This window comes from Microdochium trichocladiopsis (genome assembly GCF_020744255.1).
Source record: "Microdochium trichocladiopsis strain MPI-CAGE-CH-0230 chromosome Unknown B0I36scaffold_10, whole genome shotgun sequence".
NCBI classification, from domain to species: domain Eukaryota; kingdom Fungi; phylum Ascomycota; class Sordariomycetes; order Xylariales; family Microdochiaceae; genus Microdochium; species Microdochium trichocladiopsis.
In genome coordinates this window covers 1,434,033-1,461,476 of record NW_025763553.1, presented here as the reverse complement: position 1 = coordinate 1,461,476, position 27,444 = coordinate 1,434,033, and the positions used below count along the sequence as shown (strand labels likewise).

Sequence of the window (27,444 nt, the reverse complement as noted above, 5' to 3'; positions counted from 1 at the left end):
CCCATCAGCAATAATGCGAACTTGATCCTGTTTCGCTACGTTCTCCTGTGGCAAAGTCTGTGGAGCCCTTTTCTGGTCTTGTAAGAAGCTGGTGTTGCTGTCCGTCTTCCTTACTAATTGATACCTAGCATAGATTGCCGATAGTACCGTAGAACTCTGGTTTGTGCCCATGACGGCAACTCCCAATGGGCATGTCTACTTTTAGGTGAGGACGTCGGTCGTCCCCTCAAAGTGAATGGGCAGCGGCAGATGATTACTCTTACAACAGCTACGACCAATGGTACTGTGGACAATCCTTCTCCAGACTCCCGAGTGTCCTTTACTCAAGACGACGGCTTCAGTCCCTTGAACTCCTTGGTGATGCCCGCAATCGCCTCCTCAACAGGCAGTCTCTCCATGCTACTCGCACCGTAGAAGCCGTCCAGCCCTCCCACCTTGTCAATGACGTACCTCGCGTCCTCGGGCGTCGCAATCGGTCCACCGTGACACAGCACCAGGATCTCGGGGTTGACCTCCCGGGCGACATCTTTGATCTTGCCAATGAGCGTGACACACTGATCCAGAGTCAACCCGGTCGTCTTGGCCCCGATGCTGCCCGAGGTGGTCAGGCCCATGTGCGCGACGAGCACGTCGGCGCCCGCGCGGGCCATCTGCACCGCCTCGTCCTCGCTAAACACGTACGGCGTGGTCAGCAGGCCCTGCCTCCTCGCCTCGCGCACGAGCTCGACCTCGCAGCCGTAGCCCATCCCCGTCTCCTCGAGGTTCCTGCGGAACACGCTGTCGGCGTCGATGAGCCCGACGGTGGGGAAGTTCTGCACCCCGGCGAAGCCCAGGTCCTTGAGCTGGGCGACGAAGCGCGGGATGTCGCGGAAGGGGTCGCTCGCGCAGACGCCCGCGAGCACGGGCGTGTGCTTGACAATGGGCAGCACCTCGCTGGCCATGGAGAGGACCACGTCGTTGGCGTTGCCGTACGGCATGAGGCCCGCGAGGGAGCCCCGCCCGGCCATCCGGTAGCGGCCAGAGTTGTAGATGATGATGAGGTCGCCGCCGCCGGCTTCGATGAACTTGGCTGAGAGACCGATGCCTGGGAGTTGTGCTGTTAGTGAGCGACATCGAATTCTTGTGTGGTCTGTTTGTAACGCGATTATGTAGCCAACGATACGTCGCTTAGAGCGGATGGACTGATGACGGCTTATATCTGGTGGAAAAGGGGGAAGGGCGAGACTCGAGCTTCTTACCTGCTCCGGCGCCGACGATTATGTTGCCCTTCTCTCGTGTGGCTCGGAGAGCCGCAAGGGCTTCTTCTCTGTTGCTCGGCTTGCCCATGTCGATGTCCAGGATGCCAATGACGACACACACTATCTCGCAGGTACAAGCAGGCAAGCAAGCAAGCGGGATGGGTTTGAAGCTTGTATCTGGAATCAGAGTCTCAAACAATTGGGATTCTCGCAGGAGACCAGGTCACAATTGCAACAGGAGGAACCGACTGAAGCCGGCCAAAAGAAGAGCCTGGGTTTGTCATTGGCAGGGGACACAAGATGAGGCTCCATCCAGACAGAGGTTGCGGCGGCGGGAGCTAATGCACCAACCCCGCGCCCCGCTGCGTCGCATTCCGGGGCGCGGCAGTCGCTGTCTCTTCCCTCCTCCTCCTGCCCATGTCTTGCCATGAACCACTGGACTTGCAGACAACGAGACAGCTTGCATCATGCATGGATCTTGCTGCAGGGCGTGTACAGCCGGCATGGTTTGCAACTCACTAGAACGCTGACCCCGAGACTTCCCTTCCTCGTTCTCATCTTGCACATATCCATCGTGGTTGCGATCTCTCATCTCACACACGGCCATGTCCACCCCTAGTAGCAGCGATCTGGTCATCGCCGTTGTCGGCACTTGCGACTCGAAACTTCAAGAGCTGCTGCGCCTGCGCCAGCTCACCCTCGACGCGGGCGCGACTTCAGTCATCCTCATCGACGGCGGCCGCTTCCCGGTCTCCCACGATGCCATCACCGTCAGCCGCACCCGGACGCCGGGGTTCCTGAGCGACTCCCAGATCGCACAGATCGATGACCCGTCCTCGGATCGCAGTGGGGGTCTCAAGATCATGACTGAGGCCATCACGTCTTACGTCAAGGGCTTGTTCTCGCGCGGGGAGATCCACGGCATCCTGAGTGCGGGCGGGAGCGGCGGCACATCCCTCGCGGCACCAGTTATGAGGGAGGCTCTACCCATCGGGTTTCCCAAGCTCCTCGTGTCCACGGTGGCCAGTGGCGATGTCGGTCCCGTGGTCGGCGAGGCCGATGTTACCATGATGTACTCGGTCGTCGACATTGCCGGCTCCAATGAGCTGCTGGAGCGAATCTTTGCCAACGCGGCCGGGGCCATTGTCGGGATGGCAAAGTCGTGGAAGGCCTCGTCACCCTCGTCGCCGCGGCAAGCTCAAGGCGCAGAGCAGCACAACACCATTGAGCGACGCAGGAAACGCATAGGCGTGACAATGTTTGGCGTCACGACGCCGTGCGTGAACAAGGTCCGGGAGATTCTCGAGGCCAGATACGACCACGAAGTCTTTGTCTTTCACGCCACGGGCCACGGCGGCAAGGCCATGGAGCGGCTTGTGGCCGAGGGCCGGCTTGACGCCGTGCTGGACCTGACCACGACGGAGGTCTGCGACGAGCTGTTTGGGGGCAACATGTCCGCCGGGCCGCTCCGGCTCGAGGCCGCGGCGAAGCGCGGGATTCCCTGCATCGTGTCCGTTGGCGCAACAGACATGGTCAACTTTGGACCGCGCGGGACGGTGCCGGAGAAGTACGCCAAGGCTGAGGCGGATCGGTTGTTGTACGAGCACAATGCTTACGTGACGCTGATGCGCACGACGGCCGAGGAGTGCAAGGCGGTGGGAAGCTGGATCGCAGCGAAGTTGAAGAGCCACTGTACCGATCAGTCCAAGGTCAAAGTCATCCTGCCCCTGGGTGGTGTCAGCTTGATTGCGACCCCTGGCGGGCCATTCGCAAATCAGGAGGCCGACGAGGCGCTCGTTGCAGCCATCAGAAAAGATCTCCAGGGCACGGAGATTGAGGTGATTGAGCGCAAGGAGGATATCAATCACGAGGCATTCGCCGAATGTGTCGTAAAGATGTTGACTACCCTGCTCTGAAGCATTGTTGTCTACTAATGCCAGCCAATTGGCCGGAAGGCCCGAAGCAGTCAATTCGCTTATCTGGCGGTCGACATGGATCTCCCGTACTTGCGGTGGTGCTGCATTCGTTGTTGAGGGTCGTGACGAGACCGCCAAGATGAATGCCAACGCCTCATTCCTGGGCATTACAAGGTGGCACCACCAAGCCTTGCCGAGTCTTCTTCGGTCGTCTTGGAGTTTTGGAGCCGTCGGAACACAACGTCAACATGCACCGACACGAACTAGAGAACTCTTCCGCGACCCTTCTGAAAACCCCCCTGAGATTTTACACATAGGAACCCATTCGGCAAGCCTAACGGGAGGCACTGACCCGCAAGCACTGCTCAAGTGTCGGGGCTAAGACGGCGCTACCCTGGCCATTCCCCCGCAACGGGGCCATCTGCAGCCTGGGTAAAACCGAGCCTCCTCCAAGCTTTCCCAAAAGGGAAGATGATGTGAGGCGACCCTGTGATGATGCCATGGCCCCCGAACGAGCCTGGTCACTTTCTTCGCTCCAAACCATAAGATGAGGACTGAGTTCTATGCCCCCTCCCACCGACTGATATCTGCCACCAGTTGGAGCTGATTACACGGTGTACCAGCCGACCGGGACCTAAGCGTGGGATAAGGGGGTCACCCGAGGCCAAGACAACCTATAACAAGGCTTCTCTGCACTCTCAGCCAGGGCGATGATGTCGCCGCGCCAGACACCGCGCATGGCGTGATCGTCCCTTGCTATTTGACAATATACCCGGCTCGCCATAGGACGCCGCGTGCGCCAAAAACCACATCCACTCCAAACCCACTCCGTCAACCCTGCTAGAGTACGAAAGAGGAGTACAGCTTATCCGTCGGTTTGCAGAATTTCTCTTCAAAAAAAGTGGTGCAAACGGTGGTGTTTCTCTGCAGCGTGGTGCCTGCTGCGCGTCATGGCGCCGCCTCCCTACCGTGGATTCTGATTCAAACCCTCGGGCTATTTCCGCCCGTGACCGTCCCTGGCTTACATCCAATAGTCTCTGCCTTGTATGTGTGCTGTCGCGTTTCGTACTTAATCGTCGACTGACACCCACCCTGATTTGCCTGCCTGTCCCAAGCCGCTGGTTTCTCCTGTACCTGATCAACAAAGGTCCAAATTCCACCATGGCAGGAAAGATCGATCCCCTTGGGGATTCCGACGCCATCAAGTCGGCACCAGAAACCGGGACCCCCGGTGTGATCTCCGAGACATCCTCGGCCAACCTCGACGATGCGTACCACGTCTTCAAGGAGACGAGCACGCTCGACGCCACGCCCGAGGAGTCGAAGCAGGTCCTGCGCAAGATCGACCGGCGCATCGTGCCCATCTTGTTCTTCACGTACATGCTGCAGTACCTGGACAAGAACTCGATCAACTTTGCCGCGACGTTTGGCCTGAAAGAGGGCACAAACATTGATGGAGGGCAGTACTCGTGGTTGGGTAAGTCTCGGTTACTTGTTTCCGCTCCGCAAGGACACTTGTGTCGAATCCGGTCAAAGAACATCAGGAGTATCAAATGGTCCTCGACTTTCAACTAACTGGTGCGGAATCCAGGCTCTATCTTCTATTTCGGCTATCTCATCGCGCAGGTATGCAGTTATCCGAGTCTCGTAGTCCACCAAGATTCATCACGACATCTAACATGTTCGCCTTCAGTTTCCCGCCGGATACTTGTTACAAAGACTTCCGACCGGCAAGTTTACGTCCTTGACGACCATCGCCTGGGGCATCATCCTCATGACCACACCGGCATGCCACAACTTTGGAGGCATCGCAACCAACCGCTTCCTCCTCGGACTCACCGAATCGATCATAAACCCGGCTTTTGTGTTTATCATGTCTATGTGGTACACCGCGGCAGAGCAGCCGTTACGTTTAGAGACATACTATTGTACTAACGGGATAGCGACCATGTTCGGGGGTCTCGTCGGATATGCAGTTGGCCATATTACGACCGGCCTCGCCCAGTGGATGTACGTCTTCATCATCTTCGGCGCGCTCAGTCTGGTCCAGGGCATCATCAGCCTGATCTGGCTGCCGGACCTCCCGGCGACGGCCAAGTTCCTGAACCCCAAGGAGCGAATCATTGCTGTCGAGCGGGTCTCGCGGAACCGGCAGGGCGTCAAGAACCAGCACTTCAAGAAGGATCAGGCGATCCAGTTCCTCAAAGATCCCAAGACATGGATCCTCTTCGTCATGGCGACGGGCGCGCAGGTGCCCAACTCGGCACTCACGAGCTTCGCCAGCCAGATCATTGCCGGGTTCGGCTTTGACGCGCTGGGCACGCAGTACATGCAGATCCCCGGAGGCGCGGTGCAGTTCCTCGCGCTCATCACGGGCGGCGTGGTGTGCTCCAAGTGGCCGGGGCTGAGGTGTGCGACCATGACGTTTGCCAACAGCGTGTGCATCCTCGGTGCTGGACTTCTCGTGGGGTTGCCCTTGACCAACAAGGTGAGTTTCGCTCTCTCCTCTCCCTCAAGGAAATCTCTCCAAAACCTGCTCGTCCATTGATCTAACACACGATTCTCTTGCCTGCAGTGGGGACGACTGGTTGCCCTCTGGCTGTGCTACTTCCAGGGCCTGGGCTTCAGCATGTCCCTGACCATGGTGTCGTCCAATGTTGCCGGCTCGACAAAGAAGCAGCTTACTTCGGCGCTCCTCTTTACGGGTTACTGCGTGGGCAACATTATCGGCCCGCAGACGTTCATTGACTCGGAGAAACGTGAGTTTCCAGTCCCCGCCACCCGGATGATTTAGTCTACATGGTTGTGCTGACATGGATTTGAAACGATCAAGCGTACTACAAGAGCGCCTACGTTGCTATGCTGGTCGGCTACTCGGTCAAGCTTGTCGCCATTCTGGTCCTGTATGTGTACATGTACCGTGAGAACAAGCGCCGTGACGCTCTTGGCCCCGCGGACGAGAGGGCTGCGGTTGAGCTGGGCATGCACGACGTCACTGAGTTGGACAACCCTGGGTTCCGGTACTCGTTGTGATTCAGTGTCTGCTTTAAAGTCGGGCGGCTTTGTGGTATTGTGGGAGTGAGGTTGTCCTTTGCTGTGCTGGGCAAGCCTATCATGAAGTCTGTTCAATGGTGGGCAAACACTAGTGTTTCCAATCAAGTAGAACATGAACTTTGAGATACCTCTAGTCGTCTGTTGTTCGAATTTCCATGGTGATTGAATGAGCAGATCAACAAGATATGGCTGTTGTTTCGTTTCACTTATCAGATCAGGAGCCGAGCTCGGACCTTGTCTCCAACGGCATGCTGTGCAATCATTACCGGTCTGGGAGCGCTTATCACAACCGCCGCAGTTTGGAGCTGACTAGCACAATGACACGAGTCGCGTGCCCATACTTCCATGCTCAATTGAAGCATGGCAGACATTGTGCCCAGCGCCCGAGAGCGTATGTCGTAGTAAGATTGATATCTCGGGGCAATCCCCGACTCCTCCGGTGCTGAGCAAGCACGTCCAGGGACTGACACGTACGCGATAGTTCACTCCTGAGCCCATGACCAGGCAGAACAGCGGTCTCGGCGATGCGGGCGTGCGGGGGGGATCCGGAGCCCCGATCAACTCCAAAAGAACGCGGCCCTGCGCGCCAGGGGGCCTGACGATGGCGTGCTGGGCGTCTGCGATGGTGTCAAATCGCTATCTTTGGTGTGGCTCCGGGGGGCTCTTGGGGCAATTGCGTGATTGCCATGGCGTGCGCGTCTCGCACCTGCCCCTCCCAGCAGCCAAACGCAAGCAAGCCCCTCGTTGCGCAATTCCCAATTGGCATTTGGGCATGGGAGGCAGCATGACGTTCTAGAAAAAAGGCAGTGCTGGTGGTATTTAAGCTCTTTTTTCCATGCAGTCAGGATTCGTCCATTGTTTTCCCCTTCAGACTTCCCCGGACTTTGCCTGCCCCTTGTGAAAGACATCTTTCGCCAAGGACACCCGCCCACCCGCGCGAGCACTTCTTATCTATCAGCTATTGCTACTTGTGGCAGCGGAACCCTGCTCTTGACCAATCACATAACACCCTGCTGATAACCACCAATCGCCGGCAACTACACAACCACCACCTTGGGCTTCTCCTCCTTCTCCTTGTCTTTGTCCTTCTTCGCTCGCACGCATCAATTCGACAACGGCACGAGGTAAAACAGATAGAGAGAAAATGCCAGCCGTCGAGGTAGCCACGGCCCCTCAGCCACAGGCCGCAGACCCGTTCTACGAGCTCAAGCAGGCAGCCAAAAAGGTCAACACGGCCGTGTTTCCCGATGGATACAAGACGACAGGTACGTGACACCCATCCACCCCCCAAGAATCAACCTTGACAAAGGCAGAACGAAACTCCTCTGGCTTGCTCCATCTCGACTAACGGCAAAATCTACTTGTCTTCTATTCAGGCCAACATCCACCGCTCTACGACCAGGTGTACCCCTACAGCGCCTTCCCCAAGCACATCACCGGCACCACCGTCTGGCGGCCCGAGGAGTACTCGTCCAACCCGGAGCGCTGGGTGCACCACTTCTCGGCGAGCGAGATTGCCTCCTTCTCCGCGGCGGCCGACGCCTTCCTCGCGTCCGGCGAGTCCCTGACGGGCATCAACAAGGCCCAGTTCCGGCTCGACGGGAACCTGGAGCAGCTCCTCGCCACCATGCGCAAGGAGATGCTCAACGGCAAGGGCTTCATGCTCTACAAGGGCTTCCCCGTGCAGCAGTGGGGCAACCACAAGTCGGCCGTCGCGTACATGGGCCTCGGCGCGCACATTGGCTACCCCGTCAGCCAGAACGGCCGCGGCCACATCCTGGGCCACGTCAAGGACCTCGGCGAGGACAGCACGCAGATCGACAAGGTGCGCATCTACAGGACCAACGCGCGGCAGTTCTTCCACGCGGACGACTGCGATGTGGTCGGGCTGTTGTGCATCGCCAAGGCGGAGGAGGGCGGCGAGAGTGATATTGCGTAAGTGTGTTTCCGTCCGATTTGGCCCCCTTAGTTGTCACTGTTCATATGTTTCCCCATAATGATCCTTGTCTTTTCTTTATTTATTTATTTATTTTTTTATTTTTTTTGCGAGCATTCACTGACAGAACCGTTTCCCAAAAACAGCTCAATCCACCACGTCTGGAACATCCTGCAGGACGAGCGGCCAGATGTCGCCGAGCTCCTCACACGGCCAATCTGGTACTTTGACCGCAAGGGCGAGGTGTCCCAGGGCGAGGACCCGTACATCCGGGCCGCCGTCTTCTACCTCGAGACGCCGGACCCGGCAGACCCGGCCCGCGAGCAGCGCGTCTACTGCAAGTGGGACCCGTACTTTGTGCGCTCCCTCTCGCGCTTCAGCGACAAGGGCATCATCCCGCCCTTGTCCCCGGAGCAGGACGAGGCCGTGCGGCTCCTCGAGGAGACGTGCGAGCGCGTCAAGCTCCACATGGTCCTCGACGTCGGCGACATCCAGTTCGTCAGCAACTCGCACACGCTGCACGCCCGGACGGCGTACCGCGACTTTGGGCCAGACTCGGGCAAGCCCCGCCGGCATCTCATGCGGTTGTGGCTGAGCGTGCCCCAGAGCGAGGGCGGCTGGCGGCTGCCGTACTGGGACGCGGACGAGAAGAAGCGTGGTGGTATCCAGGTAGATGACACGCCGCCTGTGGCGAGGCTGGATGCGGACTAAAAAAGATTTAGTCGACCCGTGCAAAAGGCGTATTGATATTGTCGGAAGCCGGAAGGGGAGAAGTTTGGGTTTTTGTTATTATCTGCGTAGCGGCTCGTCGAATTCAAAAAAAGCATTTCGCCCATTGTCACGGCGTAACTGTGCTTCCACATGCTGTCATGGTCTGGCATGGTCCAGAATATCCTGCCATCTCTATATGAACGAATGCCCCCCGAAAGTTACGTGCAAGCTGTCCATCTTAGGTCCCAATGTTTTGTCACATATCTTGGACTGCTTGGCCGGTTAGAAATGGACGAGTAACGCGACAGATACATGGGTAGGTCTTGTTAGCTGCAACGGGGCTTGTCGAGAGAGAGCGGGTACATACAACAATGATCCCACTCCCTGCAGAAAAGCCTGGTCCAAGCCATCGACTCGCCGCAGCACTCTTTTGCACACTTCACAGTATGAAAAACTTAGCCATTCTCGCATGTAGCATCGTTTCAATCTGCCGATTTTAAGAGCCAAAGAACATGTCGTGTTCACCTTTCCCCCAGCTGGGAAGCAGGCCCATTCGAGTGACAAGGCGAAGCTCGGTGTTCTTGCTCTCAGGCCTAGGTCAAAAGCGGCGGCCCATGAAGCCATCGATGGCCCCTCGGCAGAGAGTATCTTGATTTCACATGAAGATGAAACGTCTCGGAAGCAGAACCCGCTGTCCAGTCGGAAGGGCGATCGACAGGAAAAGGTTCTCCCGTGTCCGCTTTGAATCCTTCCCGAGATCCTCTGTGACCTCGTCTTGCCCTGAGATCTCCATACTGCAAGCGCAGATCATCTGGGAGAGACGCCTTTTGGCTGTCTGCTTGCTCTGGGCGCGCTTGCGGCGAACCAATAAAGCGCGAAAGAAGTGCTGCCATGTCTTCGTACCTCGCCGGCGCCTCCCCCGCTAGGGGTAGCTGACACGGACCAGTGTGTGTCACCTGTCGTAGGAAAGAGCAGCACACCACAAGAATGTCCCCCGGTGCAGATCACCAGGGGTTCGAGGAGTCGTTCGGCACCGACCGGGTGGTCTGGCAAGCTCTGTTCCGCACGCGCGTAGGTGTAGTATCGACACCAGTAAGGATCTGCTTCTTGCGGCTGAGGTTCATGCAGCGAAAGGGCCCCCGGGTAATGAACGATTTCTTGCGGCACAGGCGGCGGCTGGGCCAGATTAAGGGGTCTCGGGGAGGGATCCTCCTTTTCTTGTGCCTTGCGACTTGGTTCAAATTTAGCTTAGAGACACTTGCATTGGTGGCTGGAAGTAGCGTCCGCCAGTAGCTTGGCAAGGCCCTGCCTGATGAGTCCTGGTTTACGCAATGTGATTCGGAGTAAAAGCGATGGGTGAGGTTCCCACTGTAGGCCATTGTCGTTAAAAGCGACGAGACTGGTTCTGTTCCCAGTCGCTCGCTCTACAATCGAAACGGTGGAGAGGGTCCGTAGCCAGGCGGGACAGGGTCAATGGCAGATATCGTTGGATTATCAGGATTGGGAAATAGATCAAGCTGAGAGCCGGGCAGGGCTAAGAGGCGTGCGATTGTCCCCGACGAGGAGAATCTGGGGTTCGACATCCACTTGTTGGCGGGGAGCGGAGAGCAGGTGGAGCAGGCTGTGGATGTGGCAGGTACGACCAAGAACCTGGGGAAGTGGTCCCCTTCCGCCTTGCAAGTCAGTCACGAAACAGTCTTTCGGGAACCACCCATGTCTTCAACACGCCAGCTCCTTCTCAAGACCATCACCACGCCCAGTCATCCGTCATCCACCATTGTCCCATGCTTTCAAGACCCTTCACATGCTGTATTGCATTGCTGTCCTGTCGCATTGGCTGCCCAGCGCTCTTCGTTGCAACTACTCGAGTCGGCCTGGTCGCCATGCACCAACGCACCAGTAGCTCCATTTAGCCAACCCGCGACTCTCTAGCTAAGAATGCAGGGATGATACTGGCAGCGCAGAAACGACTAGTCCGCCGTTGTTCGTCTGTTGAGCCTAGTGGCGAAACTTGCGCCAGCTCCCCGACCCTATGGCTCTCGAGGGCCCCTTCCTCATGCCCTGCCAAGCTGCATCCTATCCCTTTGCGTCGTAGCCGGGACAGGCCGGCTGCTGCAGGAAGCAGGTAGCTCCAAGACTTGACGCCTTAGTCTGCTGCCGGAATACAGGGTGGCCGTCATCCGCGGCCAACTCGCCCTAAGCAACAGGCATGCCACGCATGCTCTTATGGCGGTCTCCGGGATGCACGCCATATGAAACGGAGACCAGGTGGATTCTCGTTTCCCATGCTCCTCCTTCTCTTCGTCCGCTCTGCACCGTGGCGTTCAGGATCTTTGGGCTCTAGCTCCTTGTTTTGTACCCCATCAAGCCACACAAGAGGCACAGCCGTTCTCCTGGGTCATTCAGGCGAGTACGTGGCTATTCCGTCAGAAGTGCCCTGCTATGTTTGAGCAACGCTAGGCCTGTCATGACACACCATATTGGAAGATTTGCCAGCAGCCCACTCGTCCCGGCAGCCCTATAAGGCGTTGCGAAGTTCGTATAGGCACACACGGGGAGGTACGCAAAGCTCCGCCACCCCCCACAGACTTCCACAAAGAGCACCCGGGGATCTCTTGGCTATTTCCCTACCCCTTCCGCGCGTAGACTAGCTCGGAGATTGATTCCCCCAGCAGACACTCCTTCTACCTGTTCCATATAACATCCAAAGAGATCTTGCTCCCCGTCATATGGGGTCCGAAGGTTCCAACTTTCCGAGCTCGTGCAGACCATGTTGTCTACATAGCCACTGCCCACGTCACAAGTCAGCGGTTGCGCAGCTCCGCAGATCTTCATCATGGATAATGTGGTTGATCATGTAGTTGCCTCAGGGATCGCGCTACTGGTCCTCACAGCCATCTTCGTCGCCGCTAGGGTTTGGGCCCGTCTTCTCATTATACGGTCTATTGGTATCGATGATGGTATGTCAATCTTGTCTTATACTGCTCCGAGAGCACCGTAATCCTAACCATAGTCTTCCGGGATTAGCTTTGATCGTATTTAGCTGGGTATGTTGACGCAACCTCGGCGCGTTCGGCCTCGTCGTTCGACTGTCGCACTGGAGCATTGGAGCTGACTTTCCAAATTGACTATGACCAGCTATGTTCAGTAGCCATGATCATAGCCGTGATACAAGGTAAGTACCTATGCCAGGTAGACAGGGACAGGGACAAGCCATGAAGCAATACAGCATAGTCCCACGATACGGAAGAAAAGCGAACCCTGCTGCTTCCGATCACTGACACCGTCTGCCCATAGCTTCGAATTACGGGCTTGGTCGCCACAAGGATGAGGTCAACTATGACGAGTTTGTTATGTATCTAAAGGTGAGAGCTCAATGGCCAAAGTCTCTCAATAGTGAAAACTAAAATGTGTCACAGTTGCAAACTGTAGCATCCAACCTTTACAGCTGCGGGATTTGCGCCGCAAAGGCGAGCTTTGCTGTGCTCTATCTGAGACTGCTGCCAAAGTCGAAGTACAAGTAGGTCCCTCGTACTCACGAATTCTTGAAATATTGGCTGAAAAGTCTGTGAGCTCAGGATTTTCAACTATGGCCTCTGTGCCTTCTTGTGCTGCCAAGCAATCGAGGAGACGCTGGTTGTGGCACTAGCCTGTAGACCGATCCAGAAGTCTTGGAATCCTCTGATGGATGGTTCTTGCCTTGATCTGAGAGCTCTCTGGTGGTGTACTGTAAGTGTCATGCTTCTGGAATCATTTCAAGAAGTGCTGAGTTGTAACTTCAGACTAATTACCGATGGACTTCCAGTTTGTCTTCAACGTTTTCACCGATCTTTCGCTATTCACCCAGCCGATCCCATCAATGTGGAAGCTTCAGATGCCCTTGGCCAAGAGAATCGGGCTCATCGCTATGCTATCACTCGGTCTGCTGTAAGCTGTGATGCGTCCTCTCCGCCAAAATTGCCTGCAAATGTGCTCATTTTTCGTTTTTGTCTAGTGTGACCTCCATATCAGTGATCCGAATCTATTTCGTCACAAGAATTGGGGCTGATGTTACTTGTGAGTCTTTTGCTCTCCTGTTCTATTTGTTCGGGCAAAGTGCAATGAATCCCAGCAAGCATGTGCTGACTTCGATCCCTTGCCAGATGAGCTCGCCGAGCCTCTCATATGGTCGGAAGTCGAACTTTGCGCCCTGATCATTTGCTCCTGCATCCCATCACTCCGGCAGGTTGCCAGGACGATTCCTGGGCTCAACAGCGCACTTGGGCTTTCTACGGGAGACAACGCAAACACATACTACGGGAAGAACTCGAGGCAGCATGGAGCATCCATCTACTTGCACAGCCGTGGTCGCAAGGAGTACCTGGGTGCATCTGCACAAAAGCCTAGGAACACGGGGCGTACCCCGTCGCGTGGCTATGGCACATCGAGCCACGTGGAAGCGCTGCGGCATGTTGGGGCGCAGAACGAGTCCCAAGACGAGATCTTCCCTCACGGTATCACACACGATGGAGAGGTCATCATGGTCACCCGCGAGGTGGTCCGTCAAGAGTCAAATGCGGATGCAGATGGACAGACGACCAAGTCAGACGCAGGAATGTCGCACCCCTTTAAAGGCGCCGAGGCGGACAGCTTCCACAGCTTCCACAAGCCAATGCCGGCGTATCGTCCTTGAAAGTTTCACCTAGAGACGTGACTTCGGCAGCACGATGAGAATAGCGCTGAATGGAAATGCAGGCGGATTAGGACAATTCGACTTTCATTGATTGCTAAGCGTTGTAATTATACACTACCATATATGGAAATCGTTTCTGTTTGCGATTCTGATGTGAACCGTTCGGCCACGCCAAACAGAAGAAGACGTGTGAGCCGGGGCATGATCGCCGAAGCTGGCCCCATGCCAGGGGTAGACGCCGCTAAGGGGGTTGTGCTGGGCGGACACCCCACAGCAGCAATGTGACACTTTGAACTTGCAGAGGTTGGGGGAGCTCTCGACCTGTGGACCACGACGCAAACAACGCCGCGAACTGAACAGACTGACAAGCCACCTCGCCTTGGACACGGCCCCGACCGCGACTCTTGCAGACATTGCGCGCCAGGAACCACGCGTCCACCCAGGGATGGTTTGAGCCTTCATAGGCCGCCCTCTCGCCGCCGGCCAACCCCCCTCGACCGAGCCTCCCTCCTCCCCGATCACCGTCCGGTACCCTGCGCCGCGCGCGCGGTTGTTGCGCCCGAACCGACGTCGACAACATGGACGCCCCACCGGTCAAGCTGTCAGAGCTGCTGCGGCACCCGGAAGATCTGGACAAGATCCCCGCGATGAAGCTCGAGTTCTCGCGCAAGAAGGCGGCGGTGGACTCGTCGCTGCGCGGCGGGCTGCGGGACCAGCTCGAGACGACGCAGTCGGGCATCAACGGGCTCACGGACGGGCAGAAGACGGTGCAGGCGATCAAGGACGAGATGATGAAGATTGACCAGCTGTGCTCCGAGTCGCAGCTCATGATCAAGGAGTTTGGCAACATCAACCTCGTCTCGCAGGCGCACCGCAACTTTGGCGCCGTCGAGGCCATGGTCGAGAACCTCGAGACCTTCAACACGCGCCTCACCGCCATCGAGGCCATGCTGCGCGGGGACGAGGACGACAAGGACACCATGCCCAACCTGCTCCCCATACACTACGAGCTCACCCAGCTGCGCAACATCCGCGACGACGCCATGGAGCAGATCCTGCGCGCCGACGACCTGGGCCTGCAGTCGACCCTGGAGGACTACTTTGCCAGGCTCAACGACGCCATCGACTGGTTCGACGAGCACGTCGGGCTGATCGCGCTGAACCTCATCAACCTCGTCGTCGCGGACAACCACGCACTGGTCGTGCGGCTGGCGGTCATTGTCGAGGCCGAAGAGAAGAGCGACCAGAGGGTCGAGGCCCTGCAGGAAGCGCTCAAGGACCACAAGGAAATGGCGACGCGGTTCCAGAGCATCACCGACGGCGCGAAAAAGGTGCGAGGCTACAAGGACAAGTTCCTGCAGGCGATCAAGATCTCCGCCGAGGGCCAGTTCCAGGACGTGCGGGGAGAATTCCTGGACGACCCGAGCAAGCTCGAGAAGTACCTGCGGTGGTACTTCAATGACCTCAACGCGGTCAAGCAGGGCATGGTGCCGCTGATGCCCAAGAAGTGGAAGATATTAAAGGTCTACGGCGACATATACCACAACCTCATGCACGACTTCCTGGTCGGCATGATTGACGACCCGGAGTCGAGCTCGGCCAACACGCTCGAGATAATAAACTGGCCGGAAAAGTACTACAAGAAGATGAAGAAGCTGGGGTTCGCGGAGCAGGACCTGAAGCCGCACGTCATCGACAACCGGGAGCAGGAGCTCGTCAAGGACTTCCGGAACCTCATCATCAAGTTCCTGGACGAGTGGATCGAGCGCATCTTTGCGCAGGAGAAGCGCGACTTTGCGGAGCGCGACACGGAAGGGTCGAACCTGGACCGGGACGAGTTTGGCTACTTCCGCACGCGCAACCTGGTCGACATGTGGCGGATGCTGCGCGAGCAGGTCGACGCCGCGGGCAACTCGCAGCGCACCGACGTGGCCGAGGGCGTCATCGACGCCATGTTTGTGCGCCTGCGCACGCGCCAGCAGACGTTCCAGAAGATGCTCGAGGACGAGGCCGCGAGGTACGAGGCCGACGCCGCGGGCGAGCTCGACGGCATGCAGTCCCTGCAGGACTGGCTCGTCGCCACGGCCAACGACCAGATTGCGTGCATCGACGACGTCGAGGAGGAGGGCCGCCTCGGCTACGTCTCTGGCTTCCGCGAAAAGTACGCCCCCTTGGTCACGCCGGCCTACCTCGAGCGTGCCGAGACGGACCTCGCCACGCTGCGCGACAGCTACGTCGACTGCAGCACGTGGTGCCTGCGCCAGTTTGCCCTGCTCGTCATCGCCGTCGACTTCCGCGCCGTGATGCCGCGCTTCTTCACGCCCGAGTGGTACACCACCACCGCCATGAAGCAGATGATCATGACCTTTGAGGAGTACGTCAACGACTACCAGGAGGTCCTGCATCACTCGCTCGTCGACATCTTTGTCGAGATCTTTGCCGACGAGCTCCTCGTCCGCTACCTCATGAGCGTCCGCAACAAGGGCGCAAAGTTCCGCCGCGCCGAGCCCTTTGCGCAAAAGATCTACAACGACATCTCCACCGCGTTCGAGTACTTCTCCACCCTCCCCAACCCGGACACCATCAAGCAGACCTGGCGCGTCACCGAGTGGTTCCTCAAGCTCCTCGAGCAGCCCAAGGACGCCATTCCGGACGTCTTTGCCCAGTTCAAGTCGCTCTACTGGGACCTGCAGATCACGTGGGTCGAGAGCGTGCTGCGCTCACGCGACGACTTTGAGAGGAGCATGCTGAATGCCGTCAAGGCGCGGGCTGCGCAGATGGAAGTCGTTCGCGGGCCCGAGACCATCATGACAAAGGTCAAGTGAGCAGCTTTTAGTACTTGATCATGGTCAGACTGCAACTTAGACCGAGGATAAAACTGCAGTGGCGGCCTGGAGGACCGCAATATAGACGGCCAAAAGATGGATGTAGATTGATGAGTGACGATAGTACTATACCAATACTGCTTGAGAGGAATGAAAAAGAAACCCAGACACATGGAGCTGCATCATGAGAGCACCGAACACTTGTGCCCCATCCCCCACTGCATGCCTTTTTTATGCGGATGCCAAGTTGACATACCCTTGGGATGTGCCAGAGCGATATCTCAACGCCCACACCCAGCTGGCAACTTGATCGAGGCAAGATACACCAACCCGGAATTGTCAGCAAGGTACTTTTCATCACAATATCTTGCAGAAGTTGACATATCTATCGTGATGAAAGATCCATGAAACTATCTCCATGTGTGAGCGTTTAAACAACTACAAGCAAGACCCTAAAATGCTAAGCGAAAAAAACACCGTCGAAATACAAGCAGAACCCAAGCCTTGTCCAAGCAATAAAAACCACCCCTGTCCGGTCGGTAGCTTTGCCGTCATCATATGCAGTGATGCGCACTCGTGTCTCTCGCCACGCCTCCTAATAGACCTCTTGGGCTGGTCATAGGCGTGGCCATTGGTATCAAAATACATCTCTCATGCTTGTCCATATTATGCCTCATCAAAAATAATCATGCCATCTCATTCATTCGCGCTTGCGCCGTGTAGTGATATGCAGCTTAACCACTGCACATCAGGCACGACTCGGGGTTTTCAATGCTGCCTGCAGTCATGAACTGATTAGCTTCTATCGTCATCTGATAAATCGTGGGGCTCAACTTACAAGCTAGCACTGCATCGGCGTAGATATCGAACTCCCGCTCCTTGCTGGAGTCGGCCTTGTCCTCGTCCTGAGCAGGGGTCTTGGCGGCATCGACAGCAGGCTCAGGAAGCTCTTCAGCCTTAATCTCGCCCTTGGGCTCGGTGGCGAGGGCCTTGGGGCTGTCACCTTCCTCAGCATCGGCCTTGAAAGCAGGCGCCTTGTGGGGAGAAGCCATGGGCCGAGGGGCCTTGATCTCCGTCACAGGAGGAGGAGTGATGCTAGGAGTGGGGATGCCATTGGTTTCAGCGGCGCTCGTGGTGGTCAGGCCAGTCGAGTCCTCACGCTTGGCATAGGCGGGTCTGGAGATAGCCGCAGCCGCTGCAGAAGAGTAGTTGCCGGCAGGAGCAGTGCGCTTCTTAAGCTGGCCGAGCTTGTTCGAGGAAGTGTCAGCAACCTTGAGGGCCTCCTGGTCGACGGTGAACTGGATAGGCTGAGCAGCAGCCTGAGTACGTAGGTAGTACATGCCGGTCTTAAGACCAAGCTTCCAGCCGGTGAAGTGCATGCTGGTGATCTTGCCCATGGTAGGCTCCCTCATGTGGATGTTGAGAGACTGGGACTGATCGATAAAGGCACCACGGTCAGCGGCCATCTGGACGACGGTGCGCTGAGAGATCTCCCACACGGTCTTGTACAGAGCCTTGACCTCGGCAGGGATGTTGGGGATGTTCTGGATAGAGCCGCCCTCGGAGATGATACGGTTCTTCATGCTGTCAGACCAAAGGCCCATGTCGACAAGATCCTTGAGCAGCCAAGGGTTGACGACCTGGAACTCGCCGGCAAGCACGCGACGCGAGTAGATGTTTGAGGTGTACGGCTCAAAGCACTCGTTGTTGCCGAGGATCTGGGAGGTACTGGCAGTGGGCATGGGAGCAACGAGCAGACTGTTGCGCACACCATGTTCCTTGATCTGCTCCTTGAGGCTAGCCCAGTCCCAAAGGTCAGTGGGAGTGACATTCCACATGTCGTACTGGAGAATGCCCTGCGAGACAGGAGAGCCTTCATAGGTGGAGTAAGGACCATCCTTCTTAGCGCACTCCATGGAGGCAGTGAGAGCAGCGTGGTAGATGGTCTCAAAGATCTGCTTGTTGAGCTGTCTTGCCTCGGGCGATTCAAATGGCATGCGCAGAGCAAGGAAGGCATCGGCAAGACCCTGCACACCAAGGCCAATGGGACGGTGGCGCATGTTGCTGTTGCGAGCCTCCTGGACAGGATAGTAGTTGATGTCAATGATCTTGTTCAGGTTGCGCACAATGACGCGAGTGACATCGTGGAGCTTCTGGAAGTCATAGGTGGCCGCGTTGTAGTCGACAAACTGCGGCAGAGCAAGAGAGGCCAGGTTGCAGACGGCGACCTCGTCAGGGGCAGAGTACTCGATGATCTCTGTGCAGAGGTTGGAGCTGCGGATGGTACCCAGGTTCTTCTGGTTGCTCTTGCGGTTGGCAGCATCCTTGTAAAGCATGAAAGGGTTGCCCGTCTCGGTCTGAGCCTCGAGAATAGCATACCACAGCTTTTGAGCCTTGATCTTCAGGCGGCCACGACCCTCGGCCTCGTACTTCTCGTACAGAGCCTCGAACTCGTCGCCGTAGACATCGGCGAGCCCGGGGCACTCGTTGGGGCACATGAGCGTCCACTCGCCGTTCTTCTCGACACGCTTCATGAACAAGTCGGGAATCCACAAAGCAAGGAAGAGGTCGCGGGCGCGGATCTCCTCCTTGCCGTGGTTCTTGCGGAGGTCAAGGAACTCAAAGACATCCGCGTGCCAGGGCTCGAGGTAGATGGCAAAGGCACCAGGTCTCTTGTTGCCACCCTGGTCGACGTATCTGGCAGTGTTGTTGAACACGCGCAGCATGGGAACGATACCGTTCGAGGTGCCGTTGGTGCCGGCGATGTAGGAGCCAGTAGCGCGGATGCGGTGGATGTTGAGGCCGATACCACCAGCCATCTTGGAGATCATGGCACAGGTCTTGAGAGTGTCGTAGATACCCTCAATGCTGTCGTCCTTCATGTCGACGAGGAAGCAAGATGAAAGCTGGGCCTGGGGGTACCAGCATTGAAAAGGGTTGGCGAGGCGTGTGTGAAATACTTGCTAGACATGAGGTTGTACGTCTCAATGACGCTCTCAATATCATCGCCGTGAATGCCGACAGCCACACGCATGATCATGTGCTGGGGACGCTCGACGATCTTGCCGTTGAGCTTGAGCAGGTATGACCGCTCGAGAGTCTTGAAACCAAAGTATTGGTAGTTGAAGTCACGGTCGTACACGATGGCCGAGTCGAGCTCGTCCTTGTGCCGCATGACGCAGTCATACGTCTCCTGGGAGATCATGGGGGAGGCCGTCTTGTTCTTTGGGTTGACGTAGTGGAAGAGGTCGCTGACAACCGACGACCATTGCTTCTTGGTCTGCTTGTGAAGGTTGGAAACTGCAATGCGGGCAGCCAGAATGGCATAGTCGGGATGTGTGACGGTCATGTACGCAGCAGTCTCGGCAGCCTAAGGGGAACAAGAAGAGGTCAGTCATTGATACTCAAACATACTCGACTGAACGCGAAAAAGACGGCGACTTACGAGATCGTCCAGCTGGACTGTTGTTACGCCTGGGTAGACACCTGAGATGACCTTCTGGGTTATGGCAACAGGGTCAACGTGCTCGGCGTCAAGTCCGTAACACAACCGTGAGACACGGGCTGTGATCTTGTCGAACTGGACACGCTCCTGGCGTCCATCTGAGCAGAGGAAGTCAGTATCGTTGATCGACTGACGAGATGCATGCGTTCCCGAGAGTGAAACTCACCTCTCTTTCTCACAAACATGGTGGAGGAGGATGTGTGTGTAGATGCCCGTCGTGGGTGAGTTCAAGGAGCTCTAGACGAGCGTACAAGAAGGCGGCACGAAGACGCTTTCCCGTTCAAGAGCCTGGTGAGGAGAATGGCTCAGGTGCACCCGGACTGTGCTGTCTTCTGGAGCAGACAAGAAGATGCTGTCGTGGTGGCTTGTTGTTGTGGTGGTGGTGGGATGTGTTGATGGAAGGGATGCGGGCTCCCATGCAGCTGCCAGTGGGATTCTTTTAAGTGCAGACGCGAAGGCGCGCTCCGACCGCGTCGCAGGCACTTTAGCGCGCATGGGCAGAAAAGGCACCGCCAGCCAGGGCCGGCCCCTGCCCCTTGCAGCAGGCAGGCCATCGGCCAGGCGATGGCCCATCGATGGAGCACCATGATTTATCAGCCGTGTTTATCCAGCTCGCAAACGGGGCTGCTAGACGCGTTGAGCAAATGGCCTGGGTTGAGGGGCAGACGTCCATGTTGGACACTCCATCAGAGATTGCCAATTGACCACAGCATTATGCACCTGAACTTAGGCTGCTCAATCGCCAGGCATGTCCTTTTCCATCTTCGGGGCTCTCATCGACATGTCACTCGCGAGCGGTTCTACATCCGCGAGATCTGGCGACTGCTTGCTGTGCTGCGGGGAGCTTGGACACTCAGCCTTCTGCTGGTTGTTTTGCCAACATTGTCGCCATGCCAATGGACCGCGGGGCTCGCCCAGGGTCCCCGTCGACTCCGCAACAACAAAGCGCTGTGCCATTCTCTGGCTGATTTGTCATGGGCGCAGCAGGCAGCAGCAGCGACTAGTCTGAGACCTTTCATGAATCAAGATCATAGGAACGCAAACCGGCCGTCATCGTGGTAACAAGCACGAAAGCGCAGACGACAAAAATGTTGCTTTGGCGCCCTGTAACCTGAGCGGGCACGCGTTAAGTGGTTGCGGCTCCCATCGTGGATGCAGAGCGCGTAAAGTGGCGCCCCACCGCCACCACCTGCCCGCCCCAGCGCTGAGGGCGTCCGCTGCCGCCTCGACTCTCAGCACCCGCCTCGTCTGGCCAGGTCTGGGGATCTGTGCTCACAGGTGCAGTCGTCGCCTCTGGCCACCTCCTCTCTCCCTGGCCAGCATCGTAGAAACATCTGTGCTTCCCCGCTTCATAGCCCGCAGGAACGTGCATGACAACAAGCAGGCCTCCCTCGAGGTCCATGCCCCAGATTGTGCCTGCATTATCAAAGCCGTGAGGTGAGTCAGTCCCGCCCCACCAAAGTGCACCTCTGCCATGTGTCCCACCCGCCACGAAAGCACGTGAGATTATGATGCTGTGTGCTGCAACGCTGTGGTGACTCTTGGCGGGTCGTTCGTTCAACCAACAACTGATTGAGTCACCTTTTTCAGCGAGAACTGCCAAAAATAGGCGAGAATTGAGCTCGACAGATGCTCGTGGCACATACATAAGAGAGTCTGGCTGAGAAGAGACTCGGAAAGCTTGTTTGATGAGTTTGCCAAGATTTCGATATTCCCAACTCCTGCGCTGCAGCACCCGCCTTTCAGCAAAGCCGTCGTCTCTTTCGAGGCTTCGACCATTTTCAGCCATGGCGTCAAAACAGTCACAGGGCAGCTCTGCCTACACGCCCCGCTACATAGATGTCAGTCCGCCTGGATGGTTCCGTAAAATACTTGTCAGGAGAGTCCAGCCATGTTGACGGCTTTTCTAGATTGGCATCAACCTGGCCGACCCCATCTTCCGTGGTCTATACCATGGCAAGCAAAGACACCCAGACGACCTTGGCGCCGTTATATCACGAGCCAAGGAGGTCGGCTGCCAGAAGCTTATCGTCACTGGCTCGGACTTGACAAACTCGAAAGAGGCACTCGAAATAGCAAAGGAATACCGTAAGACTCTCCATAGATCGGCAGTCTCGTCATGACGAACTACTCGCTGATCATCATCGCCGCAGCTGGCGTGGTCTACACAACTGCGGGTATACATCCCTGCTCCAGCGCCATCTTCAGCTCATCCCACAAGCCTCGAGCCAGCGAGGGTGGCGAGGGCCACACCGAAGGCCAAAGCACGCCATGCGATCCTGACCCGTCGCAGCCCATCTCAGAAGACCACGACGCTTGCCCCAAAAAGACCTCGCAGATCATCGCCTCGCTGCAGAACCTCATCGCCGAGGCCCAGGCCTCGACGCCGGGCGCCCTCGTCGCGTTTGGCGAGTTCGGCCTCGACTACGACAGGCTGCACTACTGCTCCCGCAAGGTCCAGCTGCACTCGTTCGCGGCGCAGCTGGATCTCGTGCTCGCCATGAAACCCCAGCTGCCCCTGTTCCTGCACTCCCGCGCCGCGCACGCCGACTTTGTCGGGCTGCTCAAGGACAAGTTTGGCCCGAGGCTGGAGAGGCTCGAGAAGGGCGGCGTCGTGCACAGCTTCACCGGCACGGCCGAGGAGATGCGCGAGCTCATGGACCTGGGCCTCTACATCGGCACCAACGGATGCAGCTTTAAGACGGCCGAGAATTGTGACGTCGTCAAGGAGATCAAGCTCGACCGGCTCATGCTCGAGACTGATGGGCCCTGGTGCGAGGTGCGGCCCAGCCACGAAGGAGGGAAGTATCTCGTCAGCAAAATCAACGCAGACAGGGAGGCTGAGGCGGCTGCTGCTGCTGTCGCCGCCGCCGAGGCAGCAGAAGCCACAGAGCCGCAAAACGACAATGTCGAAGCTGGCGAGAAGCCAACGCAAGAGACACCTGTTCTGGCGGCCGCAACCGCAGCACTTGCCTCAGCATCACTAGCACCACCATCCTCGTCAACCCTCGGGTCATCCTCCTCCCCTGGCCAGACCGGCACCACCGCCACAACCACAACAACCACAACAACAAACTCAGCAGGGACCAACACCCCCTCGACAAGAACACACACCCCCGGCCCCAAGCCGCGCCGCAAGCCCCCCGCGCCCAAGCAGACCAAGAAGGAGCCCGAGGTTCCCGAGCGGTGGAAGTCGGTCAAGAAGGAGAAGTGGGTCGAGGGCGCGATGGTCAAGAGCCGCAACGAGCCGTGCATGATTGAGCGCGTGGGCACCGTGGTCGCGGCGATCAAGGGCGTCAGCGTCGAGGAGGTGTGCGAGGCCGCGTGGGAGAATACTTGTCGGGTGTTCAAGCTCGAGTAATCTTGGCCATGCATGTATGTATGGGCTGTCTGTCTGGTGCCGAGTAGCGCCTTTGATATATCATAGGCGTGCGGGGATACGTCTTGTCCGAGTCCCCTCCTCTTATGGATATGGGCGAGCAACGAGGTGTTGACCAACATAAAAATTTCTTTGTAGAGAGAGAGAGAGAGAGCCTTGAGTAGAGGCAGTATATATAGAGTCAATCGTCGGGCCTATTTTTGGCACCAGGAGTCCAGCCAAGCATGCGCAATTCTAACTTCACTTCCTCTGGAAGTCACCAGAGCAGAAAGTACTTATCGCACGATCTGAAACCCCTTGGCAGCAAGTGATCGATCAGAGGAATTGATATTTGTCACTTCTGAAGGAGGTGAATAATCCCCTCGAGGGTAATGCGATATATACAGAGGTACCTCTGACGTGAATGACCCGACCCATCGAGCAATAATTGCGAGGTATAGTGGGTGGACACTTGCCACATAAAGCCTGAACACACGAGATAACGGACGAAAAACCCTGACCCGTCCAACGCCATGCAAACCGTCCCGTTGGGAGAAACAAGAGCCCGACCATCGGCAAAAAACAAAACGCGACAAGCCATTCACACTCCATGAAGCAGGCCACACACACACGCAGCCTTGCTGTGCCGCGTAACTAGAGCCCGGAACCTTTGTGCCCTCTGATCCGCCCACTCCGCACCGCTCCGATGGTGACGCCTTCTTCGCCCGTGAGCCACCCAGGCATGCGCTCGCCATTGATCACGCCGGCCTCGACGAGCTGCCTGACGCCTGCGAAGACGTGGGGGCCATGGAACGTGAGACGGACGTTGGGTCGCCAGGTCCCGGCGTTGAGGCGCTCAAACTCGGCGTTCTCGACCATGTCCTCGTCGTCGTTGTTGTCCGGGTCCGCAGCGTCAAGGGCGGCTTGCTGTTGGATGAATGTTATGTCGAGTGTGCTTCTTCTGCCCCTGGTAGATTTTGATGGCGATTGCCTGCCGGAAGCGTCTGCATTGTTGTCGTCTTCCTCCTCCTCATCATCCGTAACGTCGCTGTCGTCGTCGTCGTTGTTGTTGGTAGCGCTTTCAGGCAAGTGTGGAAACGCATCCTCGATTACAATGTCTAACCTCTCTATGCCTTTGCCGTCCTCAGCCAGCGCGGAATGTCCGAAGCGGGCTTTCGCCAGTGAACGATGGCGCTTGATTTCTCGCTCGTACTTCGACGCCACGGGGTCTCTCGGCCTCTTCTTGCGCACCGGTAAAGCCGCATGTTGGGGGTCATGTGGCGACGAGACCTCATCAGCCGAGCCTGGTGCTGACGGCGGCGGCGTGGGCAATACTACGTTTAGCGGGCTCTCGGTGGTCTTTGAATCATCGACATAGATGCCCCATCCGCCACCTGCGGCGTTTGTCCTTCCCGAGCCTTTCGTGGACAGTAGAGCGTCAAGGTTCTTGGTGCTTAGTCCCACCGGTGTCAAAGCGTACCTCTCCTTGGGCTTGGACAGGGCTTTTGGAACGCCATCGATGAGCAGACTTCGCAGACTCCTCGTGTCGCCAGTGGTTGTCGCCCCCGTGGTTGTGCTTTTGGAAATGTAAATGTACGGCGCGGCATCCGGGAATGCAAGATATATCGTTCTCGATGCATCAAAGCTCGTAGGCGCCGAGAGACCGCCCCGATTACGACTGGACGATGCCACGGCCAGAGACGTCGTATACGGCGAGTCTAGCACAAAGATGCGAAGTAGTGACAGCGGCAGACTCCTGTGCCGCTCAAACTGGTAATGCGCCTTGACATCGGGTAGCACCTCGGCCTGCAGGTTCTGGAGGAACGTTGACGGGTGGAAGCGCGGCACCGCCAAGGACATCTTGTTGACCTTCTCCGGCGCCTCCGCCTCCGCCTCGTCGCGCGGCGGCCGGAGCGGCTGGATGCGAAACGCTCCCCATTTCAGCGACAGCGGATGGTCGTAGAGATACTGGATGTCGACGAGCGCGAGCTGGTACAGGCTCAGCCCTTGGCGCCAGTCGCCCTCGATGATGCGGTCGACGACCTCGCGCTTGCCGCCCCTGCGGTCCTGGAGATCCGAGTACAGCTCCTGCAACTCGTCGACGGAGCGCGCCGGCGGGTAGAAATCATCTGCGTACGGATCGTCCTGCTCTTGGCCATCTGGGCCGACCTCGTCCAGCTCCGCGGGACGCAGCAGCGGCGGACATATGCCTTGGTTCTTGTCGTCGAGCCAGTCGAGCACAATCGATAAGAGCGACGGCCTGGAGAGCTTATTGAGGGCCTTTACGACGGCCGGATGGCTTGCTTCTACACGCAGAGAAGAGGGCAGTCGCGTGGCCGTAGGCACGGATACGCGCGGCGCCATGAGAAGTTGTTACAGGAAGGGGTGCAGGATTCCAAGAGACATCTCTGTCGCTGTCGCATGTTACCCATCTATGCGTGAAGCTGTATCCGCGTATCAGACGCGTCTAAGACGGTCAACCCCACATGTTTGCCATTGGTTGGGCGGACCGTAAACAGTTTGAGGGTCCTTTTCCAAAGGGGTGCCGGGCTGCGCCACGCCAACCGCTGCGCAGCCACAAGCGTCAGCCACACAGCCTTTGGAGAAATAGATCACCCCAACAGCATAAGCGCTTCAGGTTGCGATGCCCAGTTAAGCGTATGCAAAGTGCTCAGACCTGGTTTGGAGAACCCCGAGATATCTCCTAGGGGTCGACCCTGGCGAGTCATGCAGTCTCTCTCCACGAGCGTGCCGCCAAGATGCCCCTCGGCTCTTGGAGCTGTTCGATGGCGGTGCAATATCCGAGCCGAAGGAGGTCAGCCTTTGAGAGAGCAGCAGTCTGAATAGGGACTGTTGAGGCCAGGCTCGGCGGCAAGCCCATTGCTGTGGGTGTCCACGAGGCAGCTGCTCTTGCCCTACCTGGAACAGCCATCCGAGAGGGGGTGAGTTCAAGAAAAAAAATCATGATGCCATAGACCCTGAAAAGATCGTGATTTCCGGCCTGGTAGGACCCTCGAAGGCGCCAAGCATTGCGGTACTACCTTGGACAGATTCGGGAGCAGGAATCCCCTTGGCACAGTATCTCGACCCGCAGAGTTTGGGGGTTCTCTGCCCATTCAGGTAAGTTTATCCCTTGCCACTGCACACTCGCAGATGACACCATCGCCATTATGTGCAGCATCTGCAACCTTCGCAGCCGTGGGGTTCCCACAGGTTACCATTGTGCAGACGACAGAGGCTCTTGCCAGCCGGAATCTCTCCCTCGGCACTATACGCTGAGAGACGCCCAGAGACCACAGCTTTACTGTAGTCACGATTTCGTCGTCGGGCGTGAATATGTCGTGCTAGCCCCGCCCGTGGGCTAGCAGCCATTCGCTAATGAGGATCGATGACGAGCACTTGTCGCCCGAACAATCCTTGCGCCGCGGGCCCACGTGTTTGTAGGCAGCGGATGGATGGATGGTTCGTCGGTTGGACAGATAGTACTAATTACAGTAAGCTGCAGGAGTGTTGTTGGAACCAGCAATAAGCAGTTCTACCAATGCAGTCAAGCAGCACCAGGTTTAAGCTTCCAACGACTCCCGGCCGGGCCTGGAGATCTCCAATGCCGGATGTCGTGGCCGAATCCAACTGTGGTCTGTGACACTGCATCTTACTCCGTGTACGCGAGAGTGTCTCACTCAGACGAGCACGTGGAAAAGGTTTCAATCAGCGCTTGTTGACTGCCCGGACATACCGCACCGGGCGGTCAGTAATTGTGCACCGTCAAGCATTCCAGCCGGCCAATGAGACTGCGTCCCTGGCCTGCGGGGCCCGCAGATAGTCGTGGGGGGACCCGACTTGCTTTGACCGAGCCAAAACAACAATTATTAAGCAGCCGCCAAAACACCTTGATCCTCCCCGCTGCGAAACCTTGGTGCAGGAACGAGAGACATGATGCCCACACAGCTGAGCGGCATGTGCGGGCTTTGCTCTCGTTGTTCGGCACAAAGGCGGTGCGACTAGTTGGCTGCCCCCTGGCCATGACCAGTCAGCCAGCATCGGGTGGGATCGTGAGGAGCCTCTCCACATGAACCACCAGCACCCTCCACGGGGCATTGGGGATGCGGCGCAGTGGGCATTTGCTGTGGAGTGCTGTTGTGGTGATTATTTATGACAAGGACGGCTGTCCCAAGCCTGGCCAATATTGTTTCGAAAGGCGCGATGCCAATCAAGTCGCCTGTGTCGAC

At 57.3% G+C, this 27,444-nt stretch overlaps 8 protein-coding genes across 8 annotated transcripts; 5 read left to right on the top strand and 3 right to left on the bottom strand.

Moving 5' to 3' along the window:
- Positions 1-118: 118 nt before the first annotated feature.
- Positions 119-1,326, bottom strand: B0I36DRAFT_393418 (TIM-barrel-protein domain-containing protein; the record flags this gene model as incomplete). The annotated part of the gene is made up of 2 exons (XM_046161465.1): positions 119-1,129; positions 1,239-1,326. 2 exons carry the CDS (start codon positions 1,324-1,326, stop codon positions 324-326), a joined length of 894 nt encoding a protein of 297 aa, XP_046007369.1. The 3' UTR covers positions 119-323.
- A 517-nt stretch (positions 1,327-1,843) lies between these two features.
- B0I36DRAFT_252651 (uncharacterized protein) lies at positions 1,844-3,154 on the top strand (the record flags this gene model as incomplete). The annotated part of the gene is made up of 1 exon (XM_046150700.1): positions 1,844-3,154. One exon carries the CDS (start codon positions 1,844-1,846, stop codon positions 3,152-3,154), a length of 1,311 nt encoding a protein of 436 aa, XP_046007368.1.
- Positions 3,155-4,315: 1,161 nt separating this feature from the next.
- Positions 4,316-6,187, top strand: B0I36DRAFT_367604 (major facilitator superfamily domain-containing protein; the record flags this gene model as incomplete). Its single annotated transcript, XM_046159498.1, has 5 exons — positions 4,316-4,631; positions 4,746-4,780; positions 4,848-5,642; positions 5,730-5,913; positions 5,988-6,187. 5 exons carry the CDS (start codon positions 4,316-4,318, stop codon positions 6,185-6,187), a joined length of 1,530 nt encoding a protein of 509 aa, XP_046007367.1.
- Positions 6,188-7,104: 917 nt separating this feature from the next.
- On the top strand, positions 7,105-8,913 carry B0I36DRAFT_296698 (taurine catabolism dioxygenase-like protein TauD). The gene is made up of 3 exons (XM_046151901.1): positions 7,105-7,473; positions 7,585-8,143; positions 8,291-8,913. Exons 1-3 carry the CDS (start codon positions 7,353-7,355, stop codon positions 8,853-8,855), a joined length of 1,245 nt encoding a protein of 414 aa, XP_046007366.1. The 5' UTR covers positions 7,105-7,352; the 3' UTR covers positions 8,856-8,913.
- A 4,948-nt stretch (positions 8,914-13,861) lies between these two features.
- B0I36DRAFT_333897 (exocyst complex component Sec6) lies at positions 13,862-16,618 on the top strand. The gene has a single exon (XM_046155282.1). It carries the CDS (start codon positions 14,106-14,108, stop codon positions 16,350-16,352), a length of 2,247 nt encoding a protein of 748 aa, XP_046007365.1. The 5' UTR covers positions 13,862-14,105; the 3' UTR covers positions 16,353-16,618.
- Positions 16,619-16,709: 91 nt separating this feature from the next.
- Positions 16,710-20,249, bottom strand: B0I36DRAFT_333896 (ribonucleotide reductase). The gene is given in 6 exon segments (XM_046155281.1): positions 16,710-17,130; positions 17,191-17,422; positions 17,432-19,264; positions 19,345-19,722; positions 19,798-19,955; positions 20,024-20,249. Coding segments are annotated over 6 exon segments (2,664 nt in total). The 5' UTR covers positions 20,043-20,249; the 3' UTR covers positions 16,710-17,086.
- A 1,122-nt stretch (positions 20,250-21,371) lies between these two features.
- B0I36DRAFT_333894 (uncharacterized protein) lies at positions 21,372-23,557 on the top strand. Its single transcript, XM_046155280.1, has 3 exons — positions 21,372-21,698; positions 21,768-21,945; positions 22,011-23,557. Exons 1-3 carry the CDS (start codon positions 21,546-21,548, stop codon positions 23,216-23,218), a joined length of 1,539 nt encoding a protein of 512 aa, XP_046007363.1. The 5' UTR covers positions 21,372-21,545; the 3' UTR covers positions 23,219-23,557.
- On the bottom strand, positions 23,545-25,827 carry B0I36DRAFT_333892 (centromere protein Chl4/mis15/CENP-N). Its single transcript, XM_046155279.1, has one exon. It carries the CDS (start codon positions 25,577-25,579, stop codon positions 23,870-23,872), a length of 1,710 nt encoding a protein of 569 aa, XP_046007362.1. The 5' UTR covers positions 25,580-25,827; the 3' UTR covers positions 23,545-23,869.
- Positions 25,828-27,444: the final 1,617 nt, after the last annotated feature.

What these genes read in the sequence shown, in the direction of transcription:
- B0I36DRAFT_333892 (XM_046155279.1), bottom strand. Translation starts at nt 25,579, where the DNA reads ATGGCGCCGCGCGTATCCGTGCCTACGGCCACGCGACTGCCCTCTTCT.
- B0I36DRAFT_333894 (XM_046155280.1), top strand. Translation starts at nt 21,546, where the DNA reads ATGAGTTTGCCAAGATTTCGATATTCCCAACTCCTGCGCTGCAGCACC. An exon ending in ACACGCCCCGCTACATAGAT is followed by an intron (nt 21,699 to 21,767) that starts GTCAGTCCGCCT and finishes CGGCTTTTCTAG; the next exon opens with ATTGGCATCAACCTGGCCGA. An exon ending in CGAAATAGCAAAGGAATACC is followed by an intron (nt 21,946 to 22,010) that starts GTAAGACTCTCC and finishes TCATCGCCGCAG; the next exon opens with CTGGCGTGGTCTACACAACT.
- B0I36DRAFT_333897 (XM_046155282.1), top strand. Translation starts at nt 14,106, where the DNA reads ATGGACGCCCCACCGGTCAAGCTGTCAGAGCTGCTGCGGCACCCGGAA.
- B0I36DRAFT_296698 (XM_046151901.1), top strand. Translation starts at nt 7,353, where the DNA reads ATGCCAGCCGTCGAGGTAGCCACGGCCCCTCAGCCACAGGCCGCAGAC. An exon ending in CGATGGATACAAGACGACAG is followed by an intron (nt 7,474 to 7,584) that starts GTACGTGACACC and finishes TCTTCTATTCAG; the next exon opens with GCCAACATCCACCGCTCTAC. An exon ending in GGCGGCGAGAGTGATATTGC is followed by an intron (nt 8,144 to 8,290) that starts GTAAGTGTGTTT and finishes TCCCAAAAACAG; the next exon opens with CTCAATCCACCACGTCTGGA.